Raw genomic sequence first — 14,790 nt, 5'->3', positions numbered from 1 at the left:
CAAGACAGAGTCGTTTCAAACTCAGCCCATTGCCAGGGGTAGGATCCCACCTTTCTCTGCTTTCCCCCTTGGTCCCACCCTGGGAGATATTATTTTGCTTATTTTGGATTAACTCGAATCTGCCATGGGTTGATAAAGTTTCACTGCCAAGACCTGGGCGGCTGCTTAAATTTAAACTTTAAATTAAACTGGTGTGGTAAGGTCACTGGGTGCGATGCTGTCGGGAGGCAGCACCCAGGAGTGGGTCTGTGGGCAGCCTGGCCCAAAGTCTGGAGCTAAACCCACTCCCCTTGGTGAAGGAGGCAGCCCCAGGCAGCTCTCTGCAGATCAGGTCCCCTGCAGCAGAGCGGTCACTCGGCCTCAGTTGTTGGTTCAGGTGCTGGTATTTTGTGGGATGCAAAGCGAGAGGTCTTTGGGCACACAGGACCCCTCTCTGGCACAGCACTGGGAGCCCTTCTTCCTTCCTTCCTCGTTTCCATACTTCTCTTATTTTGAGCAATCTGTGGGTCTCCATGAAGTCATTTCAGTTTGACACCCAGAGCGTGCAGAGCGGTTCTCAGTCTTGTGCAATTCCCTCCTCCCTGTTTTGGAACCTGGTTTGTATTTTTATTTTTTTTTGGTACGAGCGTAAACCAGATGTGTCCATTCCACAAAGGAAACTCTGGCCTGCTGCTGTGTTTACCTGTATTTCCTTTGCCGTGTCAGAGATCTTGACGGTGCAGTTTCGCTCTGACTCACTCTTGCTTACCGCTGTGGAAATGCATTGACTCTGCAGTACTACGAAGCGGTTGCATGAATGAATAAAGCACCTTTTCCTAAAGAGTGTCCGGGGGACGTGGGTGTATTTCTAAACCTTTAGGAAACAGCTTTCATGTTTGCCAAGAAGATCGTTTCAGGAAGGGAAGTGTGTTACTCAAAAACCACTCATACACTTTTACCCCACCTCCCACAAACTTCTAAGAGCTGCACGTTCACAAGAAATACTCAGCAGGGACAGCAGGATGGTGTTTCCACAGTAAAAAGGGTCATTAGCCATTGGAAGGGGCTGCCCAGGGAGGTGGTGGAGTCACCATCTCTGGAGGGGTTTAAGAAAAGACTGGACATGGCACTTAGTGCCCTGGTCTAGTTGACATGGTGGTGTCAGGGCAATAGTTGGACTCGATGATCCCAGAGGGCTCTTCCAACCTCATTGATTCTGGGATTCTGTAAAACAGAGGCATTTAGGCAAATGCTTTTCCCCTGCAGTGTGGTGTGTGGAAAGGTTTGTCCTAGACGTGACCCTGGGCGGGCAGGACTTGGGCTCGGTGGGCTTCAGAGGTCCCCTCCTCTGGAGCAGGGTGGCATCTCGCACTTCCTATTAAAGGGGCTGCCTACGTGTGTAGTTTTTCTTATGTTGGCAAGCTTTTATGTGGGTGGTTTTTACATTTTTTTACCTTCTTGGTCTTTGTCATTGCTTTCAGACAAGGGAACATTGTGTATTTTATGCACTATCTATTCTAGATATAGCTTGGAGTGTCCCCTAGATTTCCACGGTATCATAATGGTGTGTTTCTTTCTTTCCTTTTCAAAAACTCCCCTTTTCTCATCCCTTCAGATTCAGGAGATCTGCTGTCAGTGACGCTCTAGGGGAAGCAGGGACTTGGTGGCCTTTTATTCCCCTTGTGTGAAGAGCAGTTTTGAAGAGATGGCATTTGCGCTCTCAGCAGCCCCATTGCTGATGACTAACAGTTCCTGATGGGTGCAGCATAACGTGGACTACTTTTTTTTGGGTTGTTTTTTTTTTTAATAATTTTTTTTGCTGGCAAGGCATGACGTCGGATTTTTCACTTCTGGAAACCTGTCTTCTAGCACCCTTGTCGGAATTTGCAATGTGACTCATATCGACCTCAACAGGTAAATCCCAAATTACTCTTTGGAAATTTAACCAATGTCATTGGTTTTGTCTTGTAACATCGAAGTGTCCAGAAATAGGTTACTAATCATGAATAGAAGACATTATTGTGACCTCTAATGTGACTTCTAATATGACATAGAGAGTGCCTTACATAAGAAGTTCTCAGCAGGTCCAGAACTTCCATTTGATCCCAATCAAGCTGGAATCATCACCTAAAAGCATCAAGCAAAGGAGACTTCCTCCTATCTGTAGATTCAGTGTTTTGGTGATTAACTTAACTGAGAAATATTTGCACTTTTTTAGTTGCACACATAAAGCTCCTATTTTTTGGAAGTCTGCTGCAGCCCATAAGGCAGATAGAGAATAACATCCCAATTTAATATCCTGCCCTGGGGTCTCAGGGTGCCCTCTGCCAGCCCAGCAGAGCGAGCTGTGCTTTATTCCGCAGCTTGCAGGCACTTTGCCATTTTAAGGCACTCTGTGAGGGCTGTGCAGAGTCATGGGTGAGGTCGGTGCTGCTGCAATGCCCTCTTGGCACTGGGTCTTCTAAGGAGCCCATCGACGCAGCGTCAGGCCATCTGCGAGGCAAACGATGCTGCCCTGTCCCTGTGAGGCTATTTCCTGCTCCACAAGAGAGCAGCTACAAACAGAGGTGTTACTACCTTTCTTCTCTTTTCTTTTCTCCTCAGATAAGTTCTTGGTGGGGATTTTCCAGTGCTCACAGCCCTGTCCTGTTTCTGTCCTAGAGAAACCGATGAGATCTTGGCACTGGCATTTCAGGGAGTGGGGAGTGTGTGCTCTGAGCGAGCAGGGAGGATGAGCGAGGCTTTCTCAGGTGAGCTTGTTTGCAGGTAAGTTAAGAAGGTAAAAGTATGCAAAAAACCCCTGAATATATGGTCCATTTTGGCTTACCCCAATATCTCTTGTGCTGCCTTTTTTTTTTTTTTTGAGCATCCTACAGAGGCAATTTTGAGCAACCCCTGTCTTGAACAGGTCATTTCACAAGTGCTGTTTGGATGAGTTTCTTTTTTCTAGTTTTGGTATTACTGGGGCGTGTGGGTCTTCTGGAGAATATTGTCTTTGTCACGACTGAGTGCCAACACTCTGACCAATAATACAAACACAAACTATTTATAGTTATGAATGGTCATAAGACAGAAACTAATTATCACGGTTTGAGAAATCAGATACTGCAAACCAGCTGCTCCGAAGCGTAACGTGACCGTCGGGGTGAATTGCAGAGGCAGCTTCACTCACTTTCCACGGCCCTCGGCCTGAAGCCAAACATCAGGCTGGGTCACTCACGTGGTGGAGTTTTGGGGTGTTTTTCTTGCACGGTGCCAAGCAGCTCATGCTGCAGGTTGGGAAATCCTGGGCTTTCTTTTCCACCCCCCAACATGCAGATAAGCACGTGCCGCAGCCAGCGGTGCCGCGCGTGACGGCGGGTCATCCCCGGTGCTGCGAGGGATGCTGCCGGGGCATTCCCCGTGTGCCCCTGCCACGGCTTTCTGCTCCGAGATCGTTAGTGTGATAACACGGTGGCCCCCGGGACTCCGCAGAGAGCTGTTCCGTGCGGGCTGTAGCCCGGGCTCTAGGCAGTGCATCACTCAGAAGAGAAATAGCGATGGCCATGCAAGGCTGTGCTCAAATCTGACATCTCGGAGGCCCCTCGGAGAAGCCAGGGCAAAGGCGATGAGTTTTGTCGTGCGGATTCCCAGAGTAATCACAGAATCACAGAATCAACCAGGTTGGAAGAGCCCTCTGGGATCATCGAGTCCAACCGTTGCCCTGACACCACCATGTCAACTAGACCATGGCACTAAGTGCCATGTCCAGGCTTTTCTTAAACCCCTCCAGAGATGGTGACTCCACCACCTCCCTGGGCAGCCCATCTGCTGACCCTGGCTGTCCTCACCCTCCTGGCTCTCTCTGCCCTTGCGCTGGGGCTAGGGCAGGCAGAGTGCTCTGCCCTGCCCGCTCTCGGGCTGCCTCTGTGCGGGCTCACATGCATCCAGCACCAGCGAAACCAGCTTTGGCCCCTCACGCTTGTGAAATTGAGACTGATTCAAGTCCCGAGTTAATATGCACTCAGGGCAATATTAACCCAGCCAAAACCGAAACCTGTGCTGAAGAGCTGGGTTATGTACAGAATCCACAGCTAATTTACTGAAACATAAGTTTCAGTTTTGGTGAAAGCTAAATCTATGACAGCTCTGACTGGCTAGTGGAGTGATTCATTTGCTCCCCAGATAATTCAAAAATCAAGCTGATAGCAGCGAGCACTCAGTTTCTCCTCTATTTTGCATCATTTAGTGCCTGCGCCATCAGCACATTTTACCCTCCCAGGCAAACCCCGGCTCCATCGCGTGCTCCAATCCCAGGCCAAGCCCCGCTTTCTAAAAAATGCCCTGCGTGACTTTTGCCATCACATCAGTTTTTGGTTCTTCCAAAAATAAGGACGGGAGGGACACGAGAGCTGGCTGATAGGTACATGCATTTCAGCAGACCATGAACTGGCATCTGCCGTGCCGCTGCCTGGAGCCCGGTGCCAGCCCCGGTGGTGGCATCGCTCTCGGTGGCAGCGACAGCAGCAGGGTGTGTGACGGACGTTTCTCCTCTCTCCTGGGCATCGCAGTGATTAGTTGAAAAGCGACGCCATCCAAAGCTCTGTCTGAAGCTCTGGAGGAGGAAGTGGGGACAGTTTGGTATTTCAACAAGAATGAGCCCCTCTTGCCTAGTGAGCAGTGACCTCACTAGCTGTGCCTGGGCTGTCTTAGGGTCCTTGCCCTGTTATTGCTTACCACATAATTAGCCCTGATAACTCTGCGCACGTGCTATTGTTCTGTTTTGTTTGATTATTTTCCTTTTTAAATCTCTATGTGCTGCAGACAGTGCCTGATAACTGATGCCATCTTCTGTGACTGTTTATTTGAATTTTCATTGTAAAGAACTTTGGTTTTCTAAATATTAAATAAATATTTAGAATAACAAATAAATAACAAGCCTTTTCTGAAGAAGAACCCATTGGTGGGGAACAGCCCCCCAGAACTGCCTGCACAAGCTCTTCTGTGAGTCATGGGAGCATCCATGGGCATCAGCGGGGGATCCCCAGGCTCACTATGGAAAATCCCTGTCCTTGGAATGAGCTATTTTCTTCAATTTTGGCTAATTCTTATTTTTGTCTCCTCTTTGTTTCTCTGTCTCATGTCTCTTTTAGAATCCCCACTTTCCAAGGTGCAAACTTGCCTTGTCAACAGCATGACCCAGTGCCCACAGGAGCCCCCCAGGACTGCGGGAACAAGGGAAGCATCACGATGGCTGGTAATGCAAGTTATGATTGTAGCACTAAGTGCAAGAGGGAAAGAAGTTTAAACTCAGAAGCAAGCACAGTAAACAAATCTAAATTCTGCAGAGAAGATGTGCGTGGGGGCTTCTTGTGGGTTTTGAAAGTGGAAGTTTCATTTGCTTAAGTAATTTCTAATATTCACTGATCACAGCACTCTCCCTCGGAAAGACCTTTCAAGAAAGTTTCGTTTCTCTGCGAAATATTGGTCCTCTGAGCAGCACACAGCCTCGCAGGCCAGCTCTCGGGCAGCTCGGAAGCTTTGCCTGTACTTCAGCGTGTTCTTCTTCTATCCATTGGCATCGCCATGTGCTTGGAGAAGCCCAACTGCTAATACGCCAGGTGCCCACGTGAAAAAGCTCCTGAAACCTCCTGGAAACTGAAAAAGCCTCATTCATTAAGCCTGTCTTTCATCTCTTTGGCAGATAACGAGTCTTTGAAATATAAGCACGTTTGGAGACTGGTGCAAACCTCAGCATGGGCATTGGACTTTGCATCGCTCTCTCGGGGACGCTTCTGTTCATCGCCAACAGCAGGGCAGTGCTCTTCAGGCAACTATACCTCAATTTTTGCTGAAGCAACCAGGAGCTGCTCTTTAGCTGTATTATTAAACTGTAAAGACCTGAAATATGCATTTCCCTTTGGGGAAGATGCCATTTGTGATAACCAAAATATGAGTTCGCATTTTATCAAAAGAGGGGGAAGCAAGTACCTGACCTTCAACACCCCCTACCCCGGTGACTAAATTGATGGTTTTCTGCAGAACAGATATGTCACTGTACGAGATCCTCCACGACGCTTTTCCCCTTCCACAAAGGTGAATCTTAGAGGGAGGGGGGAAAAAAAAGTGCTCTTTTTTGCATTTTATTTTTTTTACTCTCTTTGTGTGCAATCCCGGCTTGGTGGCATCAGTGCCATGGGTGAGTCACGCAGATGAGTGTCACGTCTGCTCCGTGAAGGCGGTGGCTGAGGCAGTGTCATTTTCTGTGACGTGCAGCCCTGCGCAGCCGGGAGCTGACCGTGACCCAGCCGTGGACACCCAGTGTGGACGGGGTGAGCCCAGGGCCACCCACAGCAATGGGGTGATGCTCCCCAGGGGAGGTGGCTCTGTCCCCTTTCTGATGGGACACGCACCTGGGGACACCCTGGCTGGGCTGTAGGTAACAAGAAACGGCAGAAACAGCCCCAGAGAGACAGTTGTGGGTGATGCCCTAAACCAGGATGATTCAGGCATCATCTGGGGGCTGGGGACACTCTCCCAGGCTCTCCTGAAGCCCCGTGCACCATGAGCCGCTCGGGAAGAAAGCCTGGGAAACAGCCTGAAGTTTTATTCCCTTGGCTTTGGACATCTCCTGTGCTTGGCTGAATAAAAGCTGAATTTCATTGACCTGAGCCGTGCTTAGCCTGCCGCTCCCGAAAAGACAGTACTCAGGGTTTGATTTTCAGAATTATTCAAGTGGTTATGGTTAGAAACGTGACCGAGACGAGGGCACACGCTGTACCACGCCTATCAGCAGATAACTCCTTGCAGAGTTTTTTTCTGAGTCATTTGCTGAGTTTACTGAGAAAAACAATTTTTTACTTTTGTCAGCAGCACCGCAGAGCTGGGGCCAAGCGAGCGGCAGGGCTGGCGAGCCCGCGAGGTCACCGGCCCCTGGTTTTTGTCGCTAATGAACTACGCTAATTAAGAGGGTGAAGAGCAGCCAGGTTTCTGGAAGCTGGGAGAGGGTGCTGGTAGCCGCGGAGCACGTTTCCATCGTGGAGAGCAACGCGTGTTGGCACAGAAGTGAATGGAAAGAGTGACGACGGGGCGAGTGGCACCCGTCTGGGTGCTGCGGTGGGTCCTGGGCTTCACGAGGACTGTGCCAGATTAGCTCTTGTTCAAACGAGATTTGAAATGGGCTCTGGATTGGAGGGCCAGGTGGTTGCTTGACAATTAAACCTCTGATTTTTAAGGTGCCAAGAGCTACCCAGAGCTGCAGCATAGCACTGATCTTCCCGTTAGCTCCCAGCTGGGATGAGGCTAGGGTGGTCTGACCATTTACACCACTGCAAATATGTAAGAAATTAGTGCATAAAAAACAATTGTAAACATTTTCCTGTGGAAACAGAATTATGTTCCTTTGTCAAGGATTTTGTTGCACTACAGTATTACCAGGAGAGATGTAAAATCCTACAAGCATTTTTGTTCCAGGTGGCCGAGTTGGTTTTTGTGGATCTTTTCCTGAAGGATGTCAGGATCAGTTCCTGAGCTCTGATATTGTTGCCAGGCTTTGTTATTAAGCCCTGTCTTTTCTTTTGTTAAAATTACTGGAGGCATTTCTGTCGTCCGCATTGTCTAGTTTTGGGGATCTGTGTACAAACCATTATCAGCCTCATATCTGAAATGCTGGTGTACCTAAAGCTGCTGTGAACTATGAGTAATGACAAAGAATGGCAAACCAAGAATGGTCTGTAAAGTATTATCAGATCTCCTTACAGCATGAAACTGCACTATTGAAACTGGTACCTTATCATCCTGAAACACTTTACTGGAAATCGAGTGTTAACATGTGCCTGTGGTCAGTTCTTGAGAGCGTGGCTCCTGCAGATCAGAACAGTTTGATTATTTTTTTTAAGGATTTTTTTTTTTTAGGATAAAACTAAAGCTTTTGGATATTTGAAGTGAATAAATGTGGAGTTGGGTCAGCGGTGGATCACGTGGAGCAGGACTGCGGTGACCCTCGGTAAGCGGCGTGCGCAGGGCACGGCTCTCCGGCAGCAATGCTGGAGCAGGGCCGGGAACTGCTGCTGAGTTTCCCCGACGTAACCAGCCGCCGGTGAGTAGGTGTCTGGTCTCCTGTCACGCTCCTGGGCTCTCCAGGAACGTCTGCTTCGTTAGTTATTTCAACAAGCCGTTTGTCTGCAGCAGGCTGGTGCTTTCTGCTGTTATGGAGAAGTTTCCGTTACCATAGCAGTGATGCCAGCTCTGCGGTGACGCGGCGGGGTGAGGCCGAGCGTCGGCCCTGGCAGCGGCCGGGGTTTATATAAACGACACGCTAACGACACACAGGGCTTAGCTTTTAATTCCCTAGCAGGGTGGCAGCTGGCTCACAGCCCTCTGTGCTGCCTTTGCTTGTTGTTTGGGTAATAACCACTTTTAGTGTGCCCTGTCACAATGTGCCTACCACAAAATCCCGAGGGAGGAGCCCCCCCGTTAGCTGGGAGCTGCCCGGGAGGGTTCCCGGGGACAGGACCCCTTCCCCACGCCCAGCGCTGCGGGATGAGAAAGGCTCAATTATCCTGAGGGCGTCAGTTCCCATTTTACTGTCTGAGCTCGTCTGTACCGTCACACTGCTGTTTCAGAAATCCCTGTTTCTCCTTTTCCTCTTCCCTCCCAGAGCATGAGCAAAGTGGCACTGGTTTATTGAGGATATTTTCCCATCGCTGCAGCTGGCAGGTAGATGAGAGTCCCCTTAGGCAGGGGAAAGCCAAGGAAGGATGCTCGGGGAAAGCCAAGCCTGGTGATCTGCTTCCATCAGGACTCTGTCCAACGCACGCCGAGAGAGATCCCTGCTGATGCCATCTCACTGCTCCGAAAAGCAGGGGTTTGGGACCTCCCCCGCGTCCAGCACTTGGCCTGATAAGTTGCCATCATTGCACGTAGTTTCTCATTTTTAATTTTTAACTGTCTGGACTGTCTCCTCCTCCCTCTGACAGGGGGATTCTCCTCCTCACCTTGTGGCGAGGGTCACGCTATCGCCGCTGCTTTGCAAAGGGTCAGTGCCAGGATGGCGAGGCCAAGGGATGCCCGCTCAGGACCGTGCTGAGGTCTGTGATGGAGCAAGGCCCTGGACCCCAATAACGTGACATTTCACTCCCGTGTCCCCTGTCACCTCAGCATCTTTCCTCCGCTGGCAATTTTTAACCCATGACCGTTCCTTGCCTGCTGGCATTTGCCTCACCTGTCTTGAGCGTCAGTTCAGTTACCAAACGGAAAAAAAAAAATCCCTTCTTCTTATCTGCAATTTCCATAATTAAGTAAGAACTCGTCGCCTCTCCCCCATTTCCTCACCCAGGCTGGGTGTGCACTGGGCTGCCTGGGAACGCTGCCGGTGCTGCTTCCTCTGCTCCGAGCGAAATTTTTGCTGCAATTCCAGGCAGCAGCCGGGAATTGGTGGGAGGAAGGCAGAGCTTAACAGCCCGGTGCTGCTGGGGGTCCCTCCAACACCTCAGCAAGGGCAAACGCAACCTGCTGCAGGTCGGGACCTGCCGCTTGGCTGTTTTACAGGGCGAAGGGACAGGGATGAGGGATGAGTGTTTGGTGCATCCAGGGTCGTTTCAGCAATGCTGTATGCAATCCTGTGACTAGCCTGGGCATAAAATCTATTTGCCTAGTCTTCCCCTGATGACGGATATACGTTCGACTCAGCCTGGTTATCAATAAATTACTCACTCAGCAAAACTTTGTAGAGCAGCCCTGGCCCACAGGCAGTGGCACACAAGAGGTACCTGCATTGCAACAGGCACACGCTCAGGCTCCTGCTCTCACCCAGGGCATCGTGGCTGCTCCAGAGGTTGGCTGTGGGATTAGAGGGGTGTCTTTACCACCTCCATGCCCTCTAAGCCCCTATGATCTTCCCTACTGGATCAGGTAGTCCAAGAATTTTGTTTAACTGCTCATTTGTGTTGGTAGACTGGATGTAGCTATCTCCAGAGGGGTTACAGGAACAACCAAACTAGCCTCGGAGCCAAAAGCATGGTGAACCAGCCTGGGTTTTGCACTGGTACTGCTGCCTTCATGTGACAGCAAGCCCCAGCTGGCAAACCCTGGTTCCCTGGGGACAGTCTGGATCCAAAATGTTGGTATGAGAATGTGCCTGGTCTGCTCGAGGACCTTGGCTGCATCAATTTTGCTCAGCAGCTAATGCTTTGCAGTCAAAGTTTTTGCTGGTGGGTAAAACATCTCTGCTGCCATTGGGCTGGTGGACTTTTAAAGGTTTGAGTGAAATTTCTGTCCTTCTGCAGGGTAACAGCTTCAGACTGTGCATAATGATCACCTAAGTCCCCGTGCTCCTGAAAACCGAGTGACTTCTCGCACTGAGGTGGGCACTGCGTCATCCCAAAGCCCTGCCCTCTCGTACCTGGGCATCTCCGGTCTCCAAATACCAAGGACGTGGAGATAAGTGTCCACCCACCTGAGAAGCAAGCCTGAGAGCAGGGTCCCCCGTACCCGGCGGGTGAAGGCCCCGTGTGCCGGGACAGCGATGGAGAAAGGTCTTGCCAACTTTCTGAGTCACGCTACTTTTACTAGCGCGCCATGTCCTGTTGCCAGAAACTCTTCCACCTTGGGGGGTTTGGACCACTGGCATCCTGGAGGGGTGATGCTGCTTGGTTTCCCACACCCTCCATGGGAGCTGGGAACGGCCCCTCTCAGGAGGGGCTTGGCAGCGCAGCCCCGAGCTTGGCATTTTGGGGCTGTCACCCCCACGACGGTCCCTCCTCTTGGTCATATCCTTCTTCCCAACTGAAAAACAATAGGGTAATGCCAAGATTTCCCGCCTGCGTAGGTTAGGGAAACACCTATGGATGAGAGAGCTGGTCCCTTTCACTAGCTCATTAATTCAGTAAATTACAAAGGGAAATACATGCTGGGAAAAGCAAAAAAAATCCCAAAAGTTAATCCAAGAGTCATTTCCTCCCGATACCTGGATAAAAACGTGTTCTTCAGAGCTCTTCAGGTCAGACGTCAGCGAGACAGGTGAACCCACATCAAAGAACAAGGTAAAATACCAATTTTTATCCTTCTGCTCTATGTGCTTGTGCATATTTCCTCGTATTCCTATAACGTGTCTCTGAAAGGTTTTTGTCTCATTAATAACCTTGATTTGCAGTGCTAACAGAACTTGCATTTGAAGTGTGCTATTTCTGAGGAAAAGCATTTTATTTTGTGATCAGACTTTCAGATCTGCTTTCAGCCGCAGTTACCTCCTGCTGCTTCTGAATCAGTAGACTTTTAAAAATTTAATTTATCTGTATTTCTTTTTCTGATGAAATTTTTTCAGAAGAACTTTGTCTATTTACATGCATTCTTTTACTGCCTTTTCCCTCCCTCTTTTGGTATCTTCTGTGAAGTATTTGGTTTTATTTTATTTTTTCTCTTGCACATGGGGAGTAAAAAAGAAACGGATGAGAGATACTAGTCAGTGATTTTTTAAATACATATGTGCACGTACAAGTGCTATATATAATATGTATATTTTCATGAGCATCACAATTGTGTTATTTAGGAAAGACACCGCGGCAATATTGTCCTCCTTGGACAGGTCTCTCAGGCTGTGCTCGCACCCTGCAGCATGAAGGGATCCCACGTGTTCCTCTGCCTCCTCTCCCTGTCGTGCTGGTTGAATTTGATACCGACAGCTGGGAACAAAATCTTCCACTTGGGACCCTGCAGGGTCTCCATGAGCACGGCTGAGATCAGGTCTGGTTTCACCGCCATTAAAGCCAACATCGTAAGTATTGCTTGGGGCTCTCATGGAGCCGGGGAGCTCTTTGTCGGCGGCTCCCGCGGCCCCTCTGGAGCCAGCGGGCACATCCCCACCTCTGCCTTCTCCCGTGCAGCAAGCCAGAGACCTCATCAGGACCCTGAGCATCTTGTCTCACCCGCACTCTCTGCACAAGGTTAAGGTGCGTGTCCTTACCACGGCTCCACCCTTTGAGTAATTTTCACCAGCCAGCATCCCGACCCCAGTCCTGAGGTGTGCCAGCCCAGGGCGTTGGGGGAAGCTGTTCAATACCATGACTTAACTAAGTTCCTGCGAAACGCAGGTCAGGGAGGATAACGTGATGCGGATCACGTATGCGAAAAGAGGTGGGTGTCCCGTTCCTGCCCCTGCGGCAGACGGCACCGTGCGGGGCTTTCACCCTGACTGTCTTTCCAGAAATGGTGGGCAGAGATTTTTTTTGTCGTTGTTGCATGTGATGCTCCAGTTAGAGGAGCTTTAGCTGCGCTCCCCACCGCCTCGGTCACTGGAGGGGTAGCGAGGTGAATCAGGATTTGGGTGGGAAGCTATTAAAGAATCTAAAAGCAGGTGAATGTGATCGTGTGAGGTGAAATATATTATAAGTAAGTATTTTGCAGCTCTCTTACACTCTAAAGCACTAGACATGGGCCACTGCTTCAGGTCTCAACCTCTAATACCCAGCTAAAATCAGTTATTTATTTTGTTGACTCAGTGAGACTTGCTGAGGATGGATCTCCTGGAAAATCAGTCTAAAATACTTTCCTATATATATTATCAGTTTACATCAAGCATCACTGAAAAACTTTATATGAGTCAAAACACCCCCCCTGTGCTCAGCTACTGTGCTCGGTGTTAGGGATGGTTTATTCTAGAGGGGGGCAGAGAGGTTGATTGCTACAGGTTTATAGCACTTTGGAAGACCTTTTAAAAATGAAATGTATTCCTTAAGTCTTCAGATAGGTGCTGCATCACCCACCACCTCTTCAACTTTTACGTGGACAAAGTTTTCAAACACTGCAAGACCGAGGATTCATATGTCAACCGAAAAATCAGCAGCATAGCCAACTCCTTCCTCAGCATGAGGAGGAAGCTTGGGCAGTGTGTAAGTCTTGGGCATTGCTACAGTTCAGTTTTGTCTGTTAGTATTCTGTATATAAACAAACTGAAGTGTTTTATAAAGTTACAAAATCTTTGTTTATAAAAACGGTTTTAACGAGAATACAAAGCGCGTACGTCTGCTTGAGAAGTTTTTATACTTGCCCACTCATCAGCCAGCTCCCACTTTAGCTCTCTAGAACAATATTTATCCTGTCCCTCTGTCTATTGAAGTAAACTCTGCGCTCAGCTGAAGTCTGATTTAAGGACCTGCAGCCTTTTCCACGGCTTAACAAGGTCTTATACAGTAATTTCCAGCATAATTAGAAATTGATCTCTTAGTTTTAAAAATTAACCCCCCCAAACTAATGAATTGTATCTTATTTTTCTAGCATGAGCAAAATAAGTGCATGTGTGGACAGGAATCTGCTGAGAAATTTAAGCAAATACTTGCAAACTACGAAGGGGTAAGTTGATGACTAAGTCTAGTAATTACTGCAGATATTCAGATTCTCTTTACGTGGGGTTGTACTCACTGTCTTTGCTTACAACTTGTTCCTTTATATCATTTCAGCTGAATGTCACATCTGCAGCAATGAAATCCCTGGGCGAGCTGGACATCCTACTAGACTGGATGGAGAAAGCTCATTAGAGAGCAGAAGGCGTTAACGACCCACCAATGGCCGGGGCTAACGAAGCTGCTGGGACATTGCACACACCAGTGGTGAGCAGGAAAGTGCTGTACTGTATCAGGGCAGTTTCTCACCGATCGCAGCTGCGTTCAGTCACACACGGAGTGGTTTGCTAGCTGGGTACTCGGGCGAGTGCATCAGCAGGGTCTGGCATTAAGGTGGAAATACAGAGTTTGACCAACCAGCACAGCACTCGCTTAGCTGCCTTCTATCAAAGGATGTTCTCCAAGGGAAGATCTAAAAGGGTTTCTCTTGCTAGCAGACGTAAGCTGTGATAATTTAATAAAAGTATTGTTTAAATTATAACATTTTTATGTAGGGAGTGTATATTCCTGAGTGCCTGCTGGAACTACTCTGGGGTAGTTAATGCTGCAGAGCAGCGCTTATAAATCTGGGCTCAGACTTATGTGACTGCTGCCACCGATTGCTCTGGCTGAAACTAGGTGCACAGTGTGATAAATGCTTCCAAGAATAGGTCCCAGCAGGTATGTCAGGCCTTAGAAATCTGTGTTTCCTTTTGAGATGATATTTTCTGCCTTATCAGTAAAAGACAGCTTTCTATGCAAGATATGTGGTTGCTGAATAGAAAAAAGTTCTTGTATGTATTGTGTAATTTACTGTCACTCAGTAGTAAGTTTTGTGGAAATCTGTTGCAATTACTGTAAATAAACCCCACTAGAAACTGTGCTGAGTCTGTTTGTCAAAATTCTGAGGAATTATGTTTCTTGTTGGTGAAACTTTCTGAATTTGCTGTGGTGCCCTTTCATAGCAGAAGTTGCCACTCCTGGTAATGCCACCTTCACAGAGGTGATACATCGTTCCTGGCATATCAGAGAGACCAAAGTTTAGACCTGAAAGATACTAAATCACCCCGGCTTGTCCACGGGACCACTTTTATTGTGCACAACGTATACCTCTGGTCTGTTTTCACCTGTTTCGGGCTCTCTAGCTGCCAGTGACTGCACACACATTGCTGGTACCCACTGGTTCTGCATGCTCTAAATCCCTTTTCCACTGTGCTTTCCCACAAGATGTTAATACACATACTACTGTAGTATCTGACAATGGCTCTGAGCAGCCCTTATTGCTGAGGGTTAAGTTGTTGCTTCTGGGTCTGAACCCTTCAGGCTTGCACAAAGCTCTTCTCAGCACCTCTGTTCCCATGGGACAGTCCAACACTCTCCAGCTCTGCCTTTCCTACCCGCGGGCACGGCCAAGCTTCAGCAGCTGGGATGGACGGAGGGCTGGCTGTTCCCAGCT

At 48.7% G+C, this 14,790-nt stretch overlaps 1 protein-coding gene across 1 annotated transcript; it reads left to right on the top strand.

Moving 5' to 3' along the window:
• The first annotated feature begins 11,572 nt into the window (after positions 1–11,572).
• On the top strand, positions 11,573–13,502 carry LOC137674253 (interleukin-20-like). Its single transcript, XM_068419484.1, has 5 exons — positions 11,573–11,731; positions 11,841–11,906; positions 12,693–12,845; positions 13,231–13,305; positions 13,413–13,502. The coding sequence occupies exons 1-5, from the start codon at positions 11,573–11,575 to the stop codon at positions 13,488–13,490; spliced, it is 531 nt and encodes a 176-aa protein (XP_068275585.1). The 3' UTR covers positions 13,491–13,502.
• Positions 13,503–14,790: the final 1,288 nt, after the last annotated feature.

Source organism: Nyctibius grandis, chromosome 27 (genome assembly GCF_013368605.1).
Source record: "Nyctibius grandis isolate bNycGra1 chromosome 27, bNycGra1.pri, whole genome shotgun sequence".
Taxonomy (NCBI): Eukaryota; Metazoa; Chordata; class Aves; order Nyctibiiformes; family Nyctibiidae; genus Nyctibius; species Nyctibius grandis.
The sequence above is the reverse complement of the archived record's forward strand: the minus strand, read 5'-3'. Positions and strand labels throughout refer to the sequence as shown.